This window comes from Carettochelys insculpta, chromosome 4 (assembly GCF_033958435.1).
Source record: "Carettochelys insculpta isolate YL-2023 chromosome 4, ASM3395843v1, whole genome shotgun sequence".
Classification (NCBI taxonomy): domain Eukaryota; kingdom Metazoa; phylum Chordata; order Testudines; family Carettochelyidae; genus Carettochelys; species Carettochelys insculpta.
The window spans coordinates 112,299,732-112,318,135 of NC_134140.1; the positions used below are offsets into that span (position 1 = coordinate 112,299,732).

At 44.6% G+C, this 18,404-nt stretch overlaps 1 protein-coding gene across 1 annotated transcript in view; it reads left to right on the plus strand.

Annotated features, from left to right (window-relative positions):
• Window positions 1-14,143, plus strand: part of BDH2 (3-hydroxybutyrate dehydrogenase 2) — a 32,677-nt gene extending 18,534 nt beyond the window's left edge. The window contains exons 6-10 of the mRNA XM_074991990.1: window positions 3,528-3,588; window positions 6,261-6,374; window positions 9,246-9,304; window positions 11,955-12,047; window positions 13,202-14,143. Of these exons, the coding sequence (XP_074848091.1) occupies window positions 3,528-3,588; window positions 6,261-6,374; window positions 9,246-9,304; window positions 11,955-12,047; window positions 13,202-13,255 (381 nt within the window). The 3' untranslated portion in view covers window positions 13,256-14,143. The remainder of the gene's footprint in view (window positions 1-3,527; window positions 3,589-6,260; window positions 6,375-9,245; window positions 9,305-11,954; window positions 12,048-13,201) is intronic.
• The last annotated feature ends 4,261 nt before the right edge of the window (window positions 14,144-18,404 follow it).

Genomic DNA, 18,404 nt, shown 5'->3' on the forward strand with positions numbered 1-18,404 from the left:
CCAACGTGGGATGAATGTTGAAGGCAGGGAGGTGCTTATGTGCCCTTGAGGCATCTTAAGTTGGGCTCCCTTCCCCAAAATAATTGCTGCATAATACTTGACTTTGTAGTTGTACTCATAGTGCTTGAGAATTCCTGCTTCATTTGTCTAGCTACCTCCTTTCACTCTCCTGCCCACCAGCTGGTTGCACACACCAGTATACCGACAAAATAACTGATACTGCTCAGTAAAACACTCACCAGGTGGTGTCTATAACTAGACTCCAGCCCTTCTTTTTCTTGGGGGGCACAGTATGGGAATTGAATAGACGATGGGAGGGTTGAGGAGCTTGGTAGCCATGTCCATGTTGGGCACCTGACAGGGGAGTTATAAAGACAGCAGTGAGTCAGAGGGCAGCGACTGGGATATTAGAAGATTATACAATCAATAGTTGGCTTAAAGGTGTATTTGGCAATGAATATGCCCACCGCCGGAATATGCTGAGGAACAAGGTGTGGACAGATGAATGCTGGAACATGTCTGACGGGTGTGTGTGTTTTGGCAGAGAAGCACATGCCCTGCTGCGTGCATGTGGATTTCTTGTACTTATTTGCTTACTGAACTAAACCAAATGTTACAAATGGAGGCAATTGTATTAAATTTACCCAGGGCAATGGCCTAATGGTAAGGAGGTAAATAGCTTACCCATGGATGAACAGAACCAGCAGTGACCAGTTTCTAAGGCTCTCCTGCCGTCGTCTTCCTCACCACGCAAACCGGAAGAGAAGGGTCACAGAAAACTGTTAATCACCTTCCTAGCAATTGGGTGGGTGATAAATCTTCAGAGAAGATGATGGAGCTCCTGGATGTAGTTTCAGCCTCGTTGAGGGAGTGGGTCCGAAACAGAATCCCCTGCTGCTCTTCCCCTCTGCCCTCAAATCATCTGGCGCAGAGTCTGGATGCCTCCCAAAGCTTGTTTCTCCTCCTCCTTCATGGATTGGAAAGAGTGAAGAGGCGCATTTTGTTTCAAGTAGAACCACATTGTTATTGAAGACTATTACAGTAGCCTTACAGTCCCAAAGCATGATCGGGTCTGTGTTTGCATTCACAGCACAAGTAGTAAGTGATAGTCCCTATCCCAGTGAGTTCATGGGTTAAACAGACAAAAGCCGTGTCTACACGTGCACGCTACTTCGAAGTAGCGGCACTAACTTCGAAATAGCGCCCGTCGCGGCTACACGCGTCGGGCGCTATTTCGAAGTTAACTTCGACGTTAGGCGGCGAGACGTCGAAGTCGCTATCCTCATCAGGAGATGGGGATAGCGCCCTACTTCGACGTTCAACATCGAAGTAGGGACCATGTAGTCATTGCGCGTCCCGCAACTTCGAAATAGTGGGGTCCGCCATGGCGGCCATCAGCTGAGGGGTTGAGAGACGCTCTCTCTCCAGCCCCTGCGGGGCTCTATTGTACCGTGGGCAGCAGCCCTTAGCCCAGGGCTTCTGGCTGCTGCTGCTGCAGCTGGGGATGCATGCTGCAGGCACAGGGTCTGCAACCAGTTGTCGGCTCTGTGGATCTTGTGTTGTTTAGTGCAACTGTGTCTGGGAGGGGCCCTTTAAGGGAGCGGCTTGCTGTTGAGTCCGCCCTGTGACCCTGTCTGCAGCTGTGCCTGGCACCCTTATTTCGATGTGTGCTACTTTGGCGTGTAGACGTTCCCTCGCAGCGCCTATTTCGATGTGGTGCTGCCCAACATCGAAGTTGAACATCGACATTGCCAGCCCTGGAGGACGTGTAGACGTTATTCATCGAAATAGCCTATTTTGATGTTGCTACATCAAAATAAGCTACTTCGATGTAGGCTTCACGTGTAGACGTAGCCAAAGTGTGGGAGAAAGAATTTACAGTCCTCAGCGTTTGAGAAGTAAGTCTGTGGCAGAGCCAGGAATTGGACCCAGTTCTCCCAAGTCTCAGTCCAGCGCTTTACTCTCAGGCCATCCCTCCTCGGATTTAAAACCTCAGTAGGGCTACGTCTACACGTGAAGCCTACATCGAAGTAGCCTATTTTGATGTGGCGACATCGAAATAGGCTATTTCGATGAATAACATCTACACGTCCTCCAGGGCTGGCAACGTCGATGTTCAACATCGACGTTGCGCAGCACCACATCGAAATAGGCGCAGCGAGGGAACGTCTACACGCCACAGTAGCACACATCGAAATAAGGGTGCCAGGCCACAGCTGCAGACAGGGTCACAGGGCAGACTCAACAGCCAGCCGCTCCCTTAAAGGGCCCCTCCCAGACACACTTGCACTAAACAGCACAAGATCCACAGAGCCGACAACGAGTTGCAGACCCTGTGCATGCAGCATGAATCCCCCGCTGCAGCAGCAGCAGCCAGAAGCCCTGGGCTAAAGGCTGCTGCACACGGTGACCATAGAGCCCCGCACGGGCTGGAGAGACAGCGTCTCTCAACCCCCCAGCTGATGGCTGCCATGGAGGACCCCACAATTTCGACGTTGCGGGACGCGGATTGTCTACACGGTCCCTACTTCGACGTTGAACGTCGAAGTGGGGCGCTATTCCGATCCCCTCATGAGGTTAGCAACTTCGACGTCTCGCCGCCTAACGTCGAAGTTAACTTCGAAATAGCGCCCGACGCGTGTAGCCGCGACGGGTGCTATTTCGAAGTTAGTGCCGCTACTTCGAAGTAGCGTGCACGTGTAGACACAGCCTAGATGTAATGAAATATATTTAACTTTAGTTTTATTCTTTTATATCAACTTTGAGTGGGCCCCTATCCTAGTGAATCTTGCAATTGTAGATGCTTTTATTGTCCCAGGTGTGTGTAGGAGACAATTCACCCTCTTCCTCCAATTAAATTTGTCCAATTAGATCACAGCTTTTATCAAAGCTATTCCACAGAAGAAATAACCACTGTGCAGATCCCTATGTTGTGGCTACTAATTGCCCTGAGCCATTTTAGTTGTGAAAAAGGTACAGCTGGGTCAGTAACTGTACATCATTCCTAACACTGGCTGGCAGAGAGTTCACTGCAGTGTAATAACCAAGACTTCCCCAGTGAGATGAAACACAGGACGGAAAGGATGCGGTAGTATTAATTGTCTTTTGGGGAAAGTGGGCTCTGTGTGTAGCCCTGGCACTGATTTTGTGTGCCTTTTGCAATCACTGTTCATTTGTTTCACCATCTCTAAAATACTAACCTAGCTCAAAGGAGAGTTCTGAGGCTTAAATCATTACTTGTAAATAGGAGCTACATGCGTACAGAGCAAAAAGTAGGTGGTATTGTTGCAAATGAACTATCTCAAAGTTTAACACCCTGGAGACTGATCTGCTTCTGTTACTAACTGAAAGCTGTGAAGCACACTGCCCTTTGGGATAGTAGTTTGACCCAGAAGTAGTCCTGTTGCTTTCTGAAATTACGTGTGGAATAGAAGACTTAATGTGAGGAAGGGATGGAAGAACAGGTCCCCTATCGCAGAATAGCTTTGGTTTGAATGACTTCATCATGTATTTGTCTTTCTTTGTAGATGCTGGCACAAAAATCTGGAAACATTATCAACATGTCTTCTGTGGCATCCAGCATTAAAGGTAGCAGACTTCTTAGAGGATTGTGTTGTCATATGCATGCCTGTGATATTCCTAGGCTGTGTCCTGGGTTGACATTCTGAACCCATAGAACAGTGTTTCCCTATTTTATTTGGCCATGGAACCCTTTTAAACTCAAAAGAATTTTGCAGCACCTCATTCTCGGGCCCTGCCCTTCTCGGCACCAAACCTGCCCCCCATCCCCAGGCTTAAATCCTCTCAGCCCCAAATCCATCGCCCCATCTGCAGGATAAACCCATCTCAGCCCCAAACTGGCCCCCTGGACTAACCCGTCCGTGGCACTGACTAGGGACCTACGCCAGGCAGTCACATGCACCCAGCGGAAGGAAGGCTGGTGTGGAGGTGTTGTGTTGGTGAGGGTGAGCTGAGCCACGCCCACTGGAGGAGTCTGGCCACTTAGGTAGCAGGGCAAGTAAGGGGCTCTATGCAGCTCCCTGCCCTGCTGCCGCTGAAATAACTGAACTAAATTCAGTTGGTTTAATAGCCAGATCCCTCCTGCTGCCCTGCCAATTAAACCAATTTAATTTAGTTCTACTGTTTCAGCGGTGGTGGGGCAGGGAGCCACAGAAGGATATTCTCATGGAACCCATATTTTCACGGAACCCTGGGGTTCTGCAGAACATCATTTGGGAAACTCTGCTGTAGAATAATACAGTAATCCCTCAGTTAACGCAGAGGTTGTATCCTGGGCAGCCTCTGCATAGATCAAATTTTGCGTAAATTGGTGGGGAGGGTTGGTGAGATCCCCAGAAGTTCCCTGGCTGGGGGAGTGGACAGCTGAGAGGAGGGGGGTGGGCAGCCACATGGCCACTGGCTTCTCCCGGCTGGGGAGCCTATCGCACAGAGGCTTGCAGCGCCTTTTCTCCCAGCTGGGAACAACCACACTGCAAGCAGCTGTGTGCCCGCCGGGGCAGTTTCGACTTGCACTTAACTTGTGTTAATGGGAGTTCAGTGCAAATTGAAATCACACCTCTCGAGGGTTTACTGTATGTCAATCCAGTTTTGAAAGTGCCTGTTTTAAGAGTGATGGGACTGGACGCACAAGTGGAACCTTCTCTTGGCTCCTTTTTACATAAGCATTGTAATTAGATGATCACAGGCAATTTTGCTCACAGGACTTGCACCTCATTTGGTGTACAGGATGGACAGTGTTCTGGGAATAAAACAGGGCTGTGCAGCAAAGGAGGCTGTTGTGTGCAGTGTCCCTGCCTCATTTGTTTCACAAGTTGGAAGGTTGAAGTGAATGAGGGTGAGGATCACAGGAAGCAGAAGAATGGCTTAGGGTGCTGAGTGCCGCCCCGGAGAGCTGGATTCTACCCCATCTGTGCCACAGATTCCTTTACAGTGCTGGCACAGGGAGTCACTCGGTGTTGCTCATTCCAGCTTGACACCTGACTGGCATAAGTGCTGAGAGCTGCAACGGAGGTCACCGGTAGCTCTTCTTTGAACATAAAATGCCAAGTACTCTGAAAAACCAGCCCCCTAGACATCTCCAGTTGGGCACCCAAAATGTAAGTGACACTTTAGACTGGGGGTCAGCATCCTGCAGCACGCAAGCCGATTTTCATGCAGCTGGGAGCTTCCTCAAAGCTGTCCTGCCGATGGACTAATGAAAGACCAGCTAATGCTATCAACCACCTCCTAAATGGTAGAGCTCTGCATCTGAATTAATTAAGCTGTTGTAAGTAGGACTGTTAGTGACTGTAAAAAATATCACTGGCACCCAGAAAGTACATAGAGGTCAAAAGGGCAGATTTCAGCACTCTGCTTCACAAAGGTTGCTGACCCCTGAGCTAGACAGTTTGGTTTTAATCTCGATGCCTTACCCTGTGTTTTACAGAGGAGAAACGATGATATCACTTCACTGGGGTTTTCTGAAAAGAAATATTTATTAATCCCTGTTAAGAGCTAAGTTGCTGCAATGGCAGCACCCTAGAAAAGCCCATGAGGAAATGAATCTTTCTGTGTTCAGTGTGGGTTTGCATGGTACACGGTACATAAGGCAGGGAGCCACTGGTCTGAAAGAGCAGGATAAAGGGAATTTTGACGAGCTGCCCATCCAGTGATCACTCTGCCATGAATGAGATTGGGGTGCTGTGGCAAGACAAGCAGTATGTGGTCATGTAATTAAACAGCATATCATCATACATATGCACAATGAGGGAGGGGAAAGATGAAGGTGGTTGCCCGAGTAACCTTGACTGATGAAATGTATTGCCTCTTTTAATAGTACCACGGCGCACATATAATTTGCCTTGCTTTTCACTGCTTCCTTAGTACCAACTGCATAAGGGCTACCCCACAAGAGTGTTGTGTGTGAAGGGCAGATAGCTCCCTTTCCTTTATGAATCTTTATGCAGTTTTGAAATACCGGTCTTAAGCTACTGCCTCAGATATTTTCATTCTATGCTTTTGGTTCATATATTGCTGTATCCTGCTTTTTGGACTGCACTCAAGTAGGTGCCATTGTGTAGCAGTCAGAACTGTAGCCAGCTTTGTCATTCATCCTCTGTTCAAGGAGATGCCATCTAGAACACTCTAGGGCCCAAAAGCAGATCCATATGGAACATGACCATTTTCTCAAGAGATGGCATGGGTTTGTGATTTTTATTTTCATACTACCCCAACAATAGCCTCTTCTTCTTTTCCCTCAGGAACTGTAAACCGATGTGTTTATAGCACTTCAAAGGCCGCAGTTATTGGCCTAACCAAGTCCATAGCTGCTGACTTCATTGAAAAAGGCATCAGATGCAACTGCATATGTCCTGGTAAGTAAATTCTTGCAGCATTTACTTGTAGCTGACACTGCAAAACATATTTTTGTCTTCCGTGTTATTTTAGTAGCATACCACCTGGCCTATTTAATGCTCCAGATGTCGTATGAGGTTGTTCGTAGATAATAAAACTTGAAAAAAGCCCAACCACCCTCCAACAGCTGCTGAAGGTACCAACAGTCAAGGGAGAAATCACATTTAAGACTTCTGGAATTTCCTGAAATGTTAATTGAAGAATTGCTTTTCCAATAGCATTCCAGTTTCTGTGACCTATAAAAGCACACCTATGTACACCCAGTGTATCTTCAGGGTATAGGGTTACCAGTTATTAGTACCAGTTGTTATCTGGACGTGAAAGTTGCAACTAGAGAAGTAGATTGGGAGATGAGGGAGCAAGCAGCACTTACAGTAGCTGATTAAGAATGCTGAAAGTATAGTTACCTCATTCCTGATGTCTTGCTATCATGAGACAAAACTGGATACTACTCTGAACCTGAGTGATGTAAAATCCAATGAGGTGAGGTTGACGTGCCTAGTGAGAGGGTAGTGAAGTTAATATGGCAGCAGCAATCAATTCAATGTCTTCTCATCTTGAAAACAACAAGAAGTTGTTGAAAGACTCTTTAAATATCCATCTGACGCCACCCCCTCCACTCATGCATCTGATGAAGCGGGTCTTTGCCCATGAAAGCTTATGCTCCAAAATATCTGTTAGTCTATAAGGTGCCACAAGACTTCTTGTTGTTCTCGAAGCTACAGACTAACACAGCTACCGCTCTGGTACTTTTCTTGAAAAGAGGCACAATGTGTGGTTTCTATTTGAGTTTGCTGTTCAATTTCTGGGTTTGTTCATGCAGGACTGGGGGTGAAACTCTTGATAAGAAATCATAAAACCTGCACTACTCCTTGCAAGCCAGGAATTCTGCATCATTCTTCACCTCCCAGCCATACTACCTTTCAACAATGAATAAACAGAATCTAGAAACCCGGGGGAAACAGAATGTTCAGTCCCAGGTGTGGGAGGAGCATGTTACATTGGTCATAAGTGCTTCTACAGCCAACTGAAGAAACCAACACAGATTGAAGAAAGTGCTTCGTCCTTCCTCCTTGTCAGCATAATGGGAAGGGAGCAGTATTTTGTGGGAGAGGGACAATAGAAAAGAGGAATGAAGCGGTGTTGGAGGACTGCTTTCCCTTTAAAGTAACTTTAACTGATCAAACCAAGTATTGGACATCCTGTGAAATATTTTCCTCTCTGCATGTGTGAGGTTTCCATGAAGCAACAAATCCACATCAAATTATGTACCTGAGCAGCTCAGCAAAATGACTTACTTTCTTGATGCCAAGGGAGAAAGGTTGTCCTGCTACAGTAAAAGATCTCAATAGGGACGGTCATCTGTTTACTTCTACTTTAAGTTTTGTTTGGCACTGTATCTTTCTCCTGAACACATGGCTCCTTTCACAGTTAAATCCCTGATGCAGGACAAAGCAAGATAAAACTGAATAAACTGTGGTCTTTATTGCCCTCAAGGGGGTTTAAAAAAATAGAGTGGAGAATCTGTGTGTGCCAAAAATCATTTCTGCATTTAATGCACCTTCCTAGAAGTGGCTTTGGGTACATTTTTCCACACATTGCTGCAGCCTTGTTAAGGGGGATTTCACCATGATAGAGGAGAACATCCATATTTCATTCCTCCTGTTTTCCAAGGACATTTTTTGGCAGAGAAAGAAAATGAGGGTTTATTCAATACTCTAATGTGCTCTACTGGAAGGGGAAGTGATGATACAGGACATTGGTATCAATTTTCTCATCTCTAGACCAGTAGCTCAGCCTTGGGGTTAGTTGGACTTGGCCGTGATTTCTTGTAATCTGGCAGAACTAAGCATTTTCATCTGTCCCACTTCTCGTGCAAGCCATGTGTCATGTCTGACTAGAGATAAAGCATATGACTAGAATATAAAGGAAGAAGATGCCCTCAGAGAGGCTTTCAAGTATTCCCTAACTTCTTCATCACTGATTTATTTTTCCCTCTTGCTTCCTGCTATTCCTCCACACTCACACCAACACTGGGGAAAAATAAAATACTTCATAAATCAAGAACCATTTCTAAAACTCTTTGCAATTAAAAGCAAAACTGAAGCTAGTGGTAACCTCTCCACCCCCTCAGCTCAAAGTGATCTTCCAGCTCTTGTAGGTGCCTAGTCACTTCACTGGAATGGATGGATATCTGCATAGGTAACTAGAAGGCCACGCTGTATGACTATAGTATCTCTCTAAGCCGAAAGAGAATGCCACAATCTCTTTTTGATCTATTGATTTGTATTCTAATTTGTGAATGTTCAGTGGCATCGAAAAAAGCAGCATCACCCTGGTCCCTGGTATAGATTGGTACAGTCAAGCTGCTTAAGGTGAGCTGCCACGAAAATAATTCATGAGGATAAATCATCTAGTACCCTTTGTATAGATGTGTATCAGTTTAAAAATTGTTTCTCACTATCCTATAAACAGTGAGGCACTTTTGACATTTCACTATTTCAGCTCACATGCTTAGACTGTAAACATATTGGGGAAGGGATGTTGCTCAGGTTTTTGTTAACTGCGGGTAATGTTTTCAAAAGCACCTTCATGATTTAGGCTCCTAAATTCCATTTTCAGGAATGACTCAACCACTTCAGAGTTTGTCTCTCATTCAGAGTCCGTGGAATTTAGAATCCTAAGTCATTTAGAGCCTGTTAAAAAATTTTATCCCAATCTTATTATGAAGTCTCATGCAGTCGTGGCAGTGAACAAAGGAAGTCCTTTGTCCTGCCTGTTCATGTTTAGTGGGGTGGTACATTTGTTTTGACTTCTAAACGTTTGTTTAGGAACTGTTGACACTCCATCTCTACAGGAGAGAATCCAAACCAGCCCATATCCAGAACGGGTAAGCAGACTACTTTAATTTATATTTGTGCATGAACACAGCCAAGCTAAGGGATTTGGGGAGAACTGAACAGTATTTCTGCCAAGCTCTTAGCATTCAAAGCGAGTAATAGCAGTGATTATACTTCAGCTGTTTGTCACCTGGTGCCCAAAGTAGCATTTGCAGGTCCTTCCATGACACTATGCTAAAGAAAACCATGGTGCATTTTATTTTGAAACCTTCCCAGATGTTACATTCTTATATCTATACCACCCGTATAATACACATTTTTTGGGCATAGAGCAGCAACAAACTATGTGCAGTAAACTACACAGCAATGAAGGAGAGAGTAATTTTGGCAGCAAACGCTCATCTGAAGTCTTAGGTTCTTGCTTGCAAGCCTTCAGCACAGAATTCTGTCTGTTGCAAAAGGAGAAATGGCTGAGTTGAACTTGTTAGAAACTAAACCTCTGCTTCTAGGGTACTGAGGTGTTTTGCAGTTCCAGAACTTAGACCACTAAGTGCTGCACAACTCTAGAAGACCCACGATATGGCCATGGCTGGCCCAGATCAAGTGACATGAGCTCACAGCATCCCAGTGCTCAGGCTCCAAGGCCAAAAGTCTACACAACAGAATCTTTTTGAGTACTTGTGCATTCCAATCAGGGTGTGTATGCATGTGCATGCACAGGAGCCATAAGACTTTTTCCCTAGCAGCTACCCATCAGGTCAGCAATGGTGCCCCCAGGAGTGGCGCTTGATACATAGCTTTGCTGACTCCCTTACCCCCCACTTCGTTCTTTCTTAACATTTGGTGATGGCAGCTGGAACATTGGCTCTTGCTTACAAGTGGTCCCACCAGCTGTTCTGTATATGGTTATTAGTTATAATAGTAGTTAGCCTAGTTCTTGTAGTGTTTAAAAAAAGTTTTCTTCCCTTTCCCCATGCCAGGACATGTTTCGGTCCCCAGGGTTTAGAATTTGCCAGGTAAGCTTATGCCAAAAAGTGACCCTCCCACAGTGTGTCTAAAGTACTTCAGTGAAGGTCATCAGAAAGAAAGGTGCAGAATTTGAAAAAGTTTTTGACCACAGACTCTTAAAGACTGAGATCAGAGATTCAGAATCCGCATTATGGAGTCTGCTGTCTACCTGTAGTCTGATGTGGGGCTGGTCAGCACAGCCTCATCAACAAACACCACCTCAGCACTGTTAGCCCACAATGCAGCACTGGATGAAGACTGGCACAGTCACGGCACCAAACATAAGGAGCCCAGACACAGCTTTACATCGCTGGTGCCACAGACAAAACAGAAGCATGACAGAAGCTGGTCGCATAGCCCTTGTAGGAAGCAGGCATCTGCCCAAAGGCACCACCCGCCATCTCAACAACCAGCCTTGGCACTGCTTGGGACATCACCTCCTACCCCACAAGTGGTTCAGTCAAGTTTGTCCTGTAGTCAGTCACTGGACTATCAGGACTGAGATATTCAATTCCCATCTACACCATAGACATCTGAAGCGGTGCAGGAGTTGATCCAAACTATGGCACCAGACCTGCCAAGGGTTGAACAGAATATGGCCAGACCCTTGGTGCCATCAAGGAGCTAGACAGTCCCTCTTCCAGGCCAGTCGCAGTCTCCTCAACATGGTCATTGATGCAGATGACACATGAGACCTCCTCATACAGGTCTCCGGAGTCTCTGTGCTCAGCACCATCCTGTACCACACCACTTTGATCATCTGTGTCAGAGATGGATTCTGAGGCAGACCTACCAATCTCTCAGATTCAGCAGTAGCAGATAAAGGTCAATATGCCACTGGATTGTCTCCTATAGTCATCAGTGTTACAACCTGGCTAAATTTCCCTCTCCAGACATCACAACACATTTTACACAAGTGTACACTTCATCCACTGTGTTTCTCACTTACGTCCCAATTCACAAGATATTCAGAGTGGCCACATGGTTCTCTATATACATATTTGCAGTTGTGATACAATTACCCAACAAGCCAGAAGTGATGCAGCTGTTGGTAGGGTACCCTAAAGTAGGATTTTGAGTCACCCTAACTGGATTGCACAAAAACAAGCACTCAAAGAAGAAAAGACTGTTACTCAACTTTAGTAACTATTGATGCTCAAGATGTGGTGTTCATGTCCATGCCAATACCCTGCCTCCTTTCCCTTCTGTTGGAATAGCCGGCAAAAGGGAAGAGAGGGGGAGGAGGAGGTAGGTCAGCAGGGCTATATATCGGGTGCCATTTTGGCGACACTGCAGGGGGTGCCTAAGCCGACCCAATGGGCTGCTGCTAGACAAAAATCTTCTGGCTCCCATATATACACCCTGCTGTAAATGAACATGAACAACACCTCTCAAAGAACAGCGGTTAACAAAAGGTGAATAATGGTCTTTCTTCAGCCCCAGAATCAAATCCCTGTGAGCCTCAGTCAGCTGGACTAGACATTTTTGGTTTTGTTTTTTTTTTAATCCCTGTGAAGAAGGCTAAGCCACCCCACCAATGTTTTTCTTTGGGCATTAAGTGTACTACTTGCGCAGTAATGTTATGAGCTTGTGGCCATCTGACCATAGCTTTCTGTGTTGCACAGAGTAATCATGTCTATGTATTTCAGTCAGTGTGTGTTGGTGATGCATGGAATGTTGTGGTATCTCTAGGCATTGAAAGACTTTCTGGCTAGACAGAAGATGGGAAGGATGGCGACTGCTGAAGAAGTGGCCCAGCTCTTTGTGTATCTGGCTTCTGATGAAGTAAGTGCTGTGTAACAAAATCTGGAGTGAACTACAGACTCCCGTTCTATCTTGTGGCTTCCCAGTAAAGAGAGAGTATTTTGCAGTTGCTTATGTTGTCTTGGAGACAGATTACTGCAGTAATAGAAGTCTGACATACTTTCTGGGTATGTCTTCAGTACCCAGAAGATTGACCCAATGCAATTTCACGCACCTAGTGGGGATGCACGAAATCAAACTATTTGGGGTTGACAGTCAACCCCTATTCTCCTCAATCTCTCAAGGAATGAGGGAGGTCAATGGGAGAAACTCTCTCATCAACCTCCCTCAGTGAGGTCGACCAAGTGAGTCAACTGTAGATAAGTCGATTCCAGCTGCATGATTGCAGTAGCTGGAATTCTATTTCTACAGTCGACTTTAAGGTCTGGTGTGGACCTGGCCTAACCCAAAAGATGAGTAGTGAATTATTTCCAGGCAGTGACAGTGAAGAGTTAAGTCATTTACTGTGGATCATATTCTGGATGCTGCATGCATTCTGAGCAATCTGGCCCTTCCCATTGCCCCCACAAAATAACTTTGCTTCTACCACAAGTGACACCAACTTTGGTATGATGGGGTCAGTGGCTTGGTAACCTGAATACATTATGCAACAACTAAACATTTGGGTGAGACAGCTCTTTCATGAAGGATAGACAGAGCTAAGAACAGCTATAGCTTCAGGATAGCAGGCTGACAGCCACTGCAGGCAAGGTAGGAGGTTTTTTTTCCTGTTGGTCTCTCCGAAACTTATTAACCAGGCCAGACCCTGATTAGACTATGAAAATAATGATCTCACAGTGCCAAGAGATATGGCTGCAGGTTAGATGTCATAACTCCACCTTGGGAGCATTTGTGTGGTCCCTCCATGACACATTTGTGCCTACCATCTGTGAGAGCAGAAGTGCTAAAGCCGTGTGACAATGATTTGGCACTTTGCAACAGCCCACAGTCCTAGCTAAAAGGCTTTAGTTTTTAAGGTTATTAATCCTTGAAATTTTCAGAGCCACTGTGGTATTTGTGGAGATTAAGGGCTTTTGTAGATAGAGGAAATGTATTTGTTAAATTAGCTTCAGTAATTGTTAGCATTTACCTCTGTTTTATTAGTAATAAATGAGTTAATCTGTTTATGATTTCAGTCTGCCTACATGACGGGCAATGAGCTTATCATTGATGGAGGCTGGAGCCTGTGACTTACAAAACTTTCTGTTGAAGTTGTCAGTGAAAATTCAAAGTGAGAAAGACAAAGAACCAAGAGATTATCACATTTGTTTATTAATGTAATTTGCACCATTTTAATTACTAAAATGCTTAACCTTCAAATAGAATTCAGTATATTTGCTCAAACATGCAATACTACTCTTCTGAATTACGTTGCCTGATTTCCTTTTGCATGCTTAGCCAGTAACGGAATGCTAGGAATAAAGCCCATTGCATTCGTTTGCACTTTGTGGAAGCTCAGCCACATGAAGATCTGCAATTGGATGTTTAAGGTGGAACAAGATTATTTCACTTGCTCTTGACATCTGCCCAAACACTCTTTGGATTTCCTAGTAGCCTTGCGCAATGGAAGAAATGGAAACAGACTGCTTCTGAGTCTGCTAAACTGGACCTGAACTGTGCAAGAGCAGCTCAAACCAGAGTCAGTGGCAATGGGTAGAATTAAACGTCCAAATTATATCCAATGCTGATCAGTGTCTCTGAAGGTATTAAGGTTATTAATCCTTGAAATTTTCAGATACACCCTGGTATTTGTGGAGATTAAGGACTTTTGTAGATAGAAGAAATACACTTGTTAAACTAGCTCCAGTAATTGTTAGCATTTACCTCTGTTTTATTAGTAATAAATGAGTTAATCTGTTTATGATTTCAGTCTGCCTACATGACGGGCAATGCGCTTATCATTGAAGGAGGCTGGAGCTTGTGACTTACGACACTTTCTGTTGAAATTTTCAGGGAAAATTCATAGTGAGAAAGACAAAGAACGAAGAGATAATCACATTTGTTTATTAATGTAATTTGAACCACTTTAATTACTAAAATGCTTAACCTTCAAATAAAATTCAGTATATTTGCTCAAACATGCAATACTTCTTTTTCTGAGTTACGTTGTCTGATTTCCTTTTGCATGCTTAGCCAGTAATGGAATGCTAGGAATAAAGCCTGTTTGTATTTTGTGAAAGCTCAGCCACAAGGAGATCTGCAATTGGATGTTTAAGGTGGAACAAGATTATTTCACTTGCTCTTGACATCTGCCCAAACACTCTTTGGATTTCCTAGTACCCTTGCGCAATGGAGGAAATGGAAACAGACTGCTTCTGAGTCTGCTAAACTGGACCTGAACTGTGCAACAGCAGCCCAAACCAGAGTCAGTGGCAATGGGTAGAATTAAACCTCCGAATTACATCCAGTGCCAATCAGTGTCTCTGAAGGTATTGGGCACCTGTTTCTTCAATGGCATGTTCATTCTCACAAATGAAATGCTAGACCCTACCTCTTCCTTTGCAAAGATTTAAATCTATTCCCTTTCCCACTTCACAACAATTAATAACATGTTCTATGACCCTGAAAGCAGCTCATAGTTTGTTAGACAGCGGTGAGGAAAAGTAAATGTATTTCAAATATCTGAGAGACTGTGGGACAAACTTTACATCTAGCAGAACTTATAGGACTGGACCCAATGTAGTATTAAGACAGTGGTCCTGCAGTGTGCTAGTACACAGACTCATGACGTGATTTTGCCATCAATAAAACATTTTCTCCACTACTTACATCAAACGTACAGTTATTGGAACCAAAGTGAGAGAGAGGCAGAGAGCAAAACTGTTTGGTCACTGACCAGGCTGCTCAGTTTCTAGAAAAAGGGCTTGCACATGTTAGTACCCATGGTACAACATTCTATACCTTCCCTGTATCCTGTCCCCTGCTGTACAATTTAGAGAAACCAGTGAGTGGGTCGTACAAGGACTAAAATTTGGATTAATTGATCCTGTCACTGATCATGGGGATATTAAGTGTAAGGAATGGCTATACCATACCAAAATTAAGTTTTCTTTTGCCTGAACTTCCTGGTATGAAACTTCCTAGGCCAGGCATCTGCAGCCTGTGGCTCTGGAGCCGCATGCAGCTCTGTAAGGACTTCTTTGTGGCTCTGGACACCAGAATTGCAAAGTGTATTTTAAAAAAAAACCCACAAAATCTCCTGATTGTTTTCGATAAACAGCAAACATCTAAAAGCCCAACAATGAACAACTCATATCTAAATAGCACATTATATGTGATCTCAAAACACTGGATAACTACCCCCTCGTATCCTCCAGGGAGAGAAGGTTTTGGAGTGAAAGTCAGGAAGACAGTGGTACAAATGCACGTAAAGTGTGAGGATATACAATATGTGAAAGGTTTGTGAACGTTCTGCAGTAAACATGTATCACTTTACAAATCACTGCGTGTGCTGTTCTTTTAAAATAGGGGCTACAAAAAGTATGGTTTGCTATTAAGGACCATCTCGTATTCACATGCATTGCGGCTTTTGAATTATTGAGTTTTTTACTGAATGGGAAAAAAATGACACTTATTGCTATTTTTGGTTGCCGACCCCTGTCCTAGGCTTCGAAAAGCCAGTGAAATGCATGGTAAAATGTGCTTAAAAGCCGCCAGTTCAGTCACATTCCAAAAACAAGTCATTCCATTGTTAGCTGATTTACTCATTATGATTTGCATAGGAATAGCATATAGAAGCACTAGTTATCGGCCATGATCTTATTGTGCTAACTGCAGTACTAACATAGAACAAAAAGGTACTCTGTGCCCTAAAGAGTTTACAATATAAATAGTCTGAATTATTGTAAAAAAATAAACAAAAACTACCATGTTTTCACACTATTAGTGTCGAATGCTGGGGGATGTCTATAAATGTAACTTCTTAAGGAATAGTTACTCTATACCTATTAAAGAGAAGTACTCTCTAGAAAGCATGGTCATGCACAGATCTATAGTGGGAAACGTGTGGGAGGGTGTGTGCCTCAGAAAGAGAGAGAGGCAGGGGAATTGCCTAAATCTCCCTTTAATCTTTACTTCTACGCCAAAATAAGAGAGCTGATTTTTTTAAAGGTACTGAGCAAGGTGCATGTCCAATTAAAATCAGAGGAATTCAGTACTGAGGATGTTGAAATGGCATCTCTTTCAAGCACTGCATTTACTTAAATTTTAAGGGGAGAAATATTAAGGTTAGAGTGCTTAAAGTCACTAAGACTTGGATCCTGTCATTGGCAGTGTGTTAAGATCACTGTCTCAAAAATATCAGTGTTTTGACTTGGAATTTTGTGGGAAGAGACTTAAAAATCTGGAAGTCGTGCATTAAAGTAGGAATGGCTGCCAAAGGGAAATACTGTACTAATGTGCTCTTTGATCTAACTGAGGAAATAGGCAATGCTTATAGGCAATCTGGGGGGAGTTCTCCTTTCTATAATCATGGTAGATCCTCTGCAAATGTTCAAATATTTAACACAAAACAACCCCATTGACTTGTGTGCATATAGTGTACAGATTAGTGACATGGAGGGAGATCTGTCAACACCCTAAATTCCAATCAAAGGGACTTCTTAAGGAACGCTCGGTAAAATTAGGGCAGAAATTTAGCATAGATCAAATTGACTGGATTAGAGTAGACTGATCTGAACCCAACTGTTGCAAGTTCAATACGGCAAAATAGTGTTTTCATCTCTTATGAATTTCTCATCAAGGCCAAAGTCCTGGGGCTGTGATGGCTGTCATGGCATATTTTGTGAGAGAGGTGAGAGCTTCTTGTTTGAATTCAGAATTGCAGAAGCTTATGTTGCCCAATTTGAGAATAAAAATTTGAAGTTTGTGGGGGTATTTCTGTTTGACACAAATCTGCTATGCTTTGGGTCTTAACCCTTAGACCACTGGATCCAGCTTACAGACCACCTCAGGCACAAAGCAGCCCAACCACTGCTTTGGGCAGCTTCCTGCTTCAGATGCTGGGGGAGGGTCCCACTAGCCGGTTTCTGTCAAGTAGGAGCTGAGAGATCTTGCTGGGGTTGGGGAGGGCAGTGCATGAAGCTGACCCCTCCCCCATGACAGCTGGGGCAGAGAGTGGCATGGAGCAGGAAGCAGTTTTCCACTATCTGGGGCTGCAGCAAGCAGGAAGCCTGGTTCAGGATCTTGCTGTACTGCCACCTTGGAGTCACACAGGTAAGTCTCCCCGCCACTGATGCCCCTCCCCTTCCAATTCTCTTCTGTTGCTCTTGGCCCCCTATAAAGGCCTCTGCCCCTTCTCCTGCACGTGTACCCCTCCCAGACTCTGCACCTTGCCCCAAGCCACTACCCCCTCTTGCTCTAGGTTCCCAACCCAAAGACTTGCACCCTGCTCCCTTGCCCTGGGCCACAACACCCCTCCTGACCTAGGCCACAGTCCAAACACCTGTACCCCCTCCTGCATTCCAGATACGTGCTGCTCTTTTCAGCATCTGGTCTCCATCACAGACTGCCCACCACCTCCATTGATATTGTGGCAACCCTGACCACTTTCCAAATTGCTGGAGTGGCCCCTCATCAAAAATTACGGTCTGTCCCTGCCCTAAGGTGATCTTAAACCATGCAGGGGTGTTGTGGCTGAATACAGTTGAGTTTATTGTGGCAGCACTCCTGTGAGGTAGAGAACTAATCTTCTCCCTATTTGAGCAATGATGAACTGAGGTAGAGTGAGTGGTTACATCAGAAGCTGGTAGTGGCACCAGCTCCAAGCTCTGCTGTGAAATTGAACCTAATCCATCTCTTCTGAGCCCCGCTGCATTGCCTTAACGTAGCTGTGCAAGACTCTTCTAGCTCTCCAGCGCCTAATTTGAAATGTATTAAGAAAGCTAGAGATTCTAATAGGGGTCTCAGTCACAGGAGAGCAGGCCTGTTCCAAATTCATCAGCCCCTGAACCTGAGCGATGTTTGTATTTATGTGGAATAGTGTAGCAATCCCCACCCCCAACCCCTTGGAAAATGTTGACCTTACAGTAAAGGAAACGAAGACGTTTAGGCCCAAAACTGAAGAATCAAAATGTTCTGTGTTAAGCAGACATGGAAAACTTTGAGCAAAAGAAGGAAGGTCACATCTTCCCTCACCCTTGATGTTTTTCCATGAAAGTGACTAACAGCCCCATGGTAACATTTATTTTAAACTGTGCCTCTGGGCTATCCAGCTCTTTGTCTCCTACATGGCTGGGTGATGTTGAGACACTCCCAGGCAAGGGTGAGCAACCAAAATAGTAAGAAGAGCCATTTTTTCCAGTTTGATAAAAAAACTGAAGCAGTCAGGAGCTGTGACGC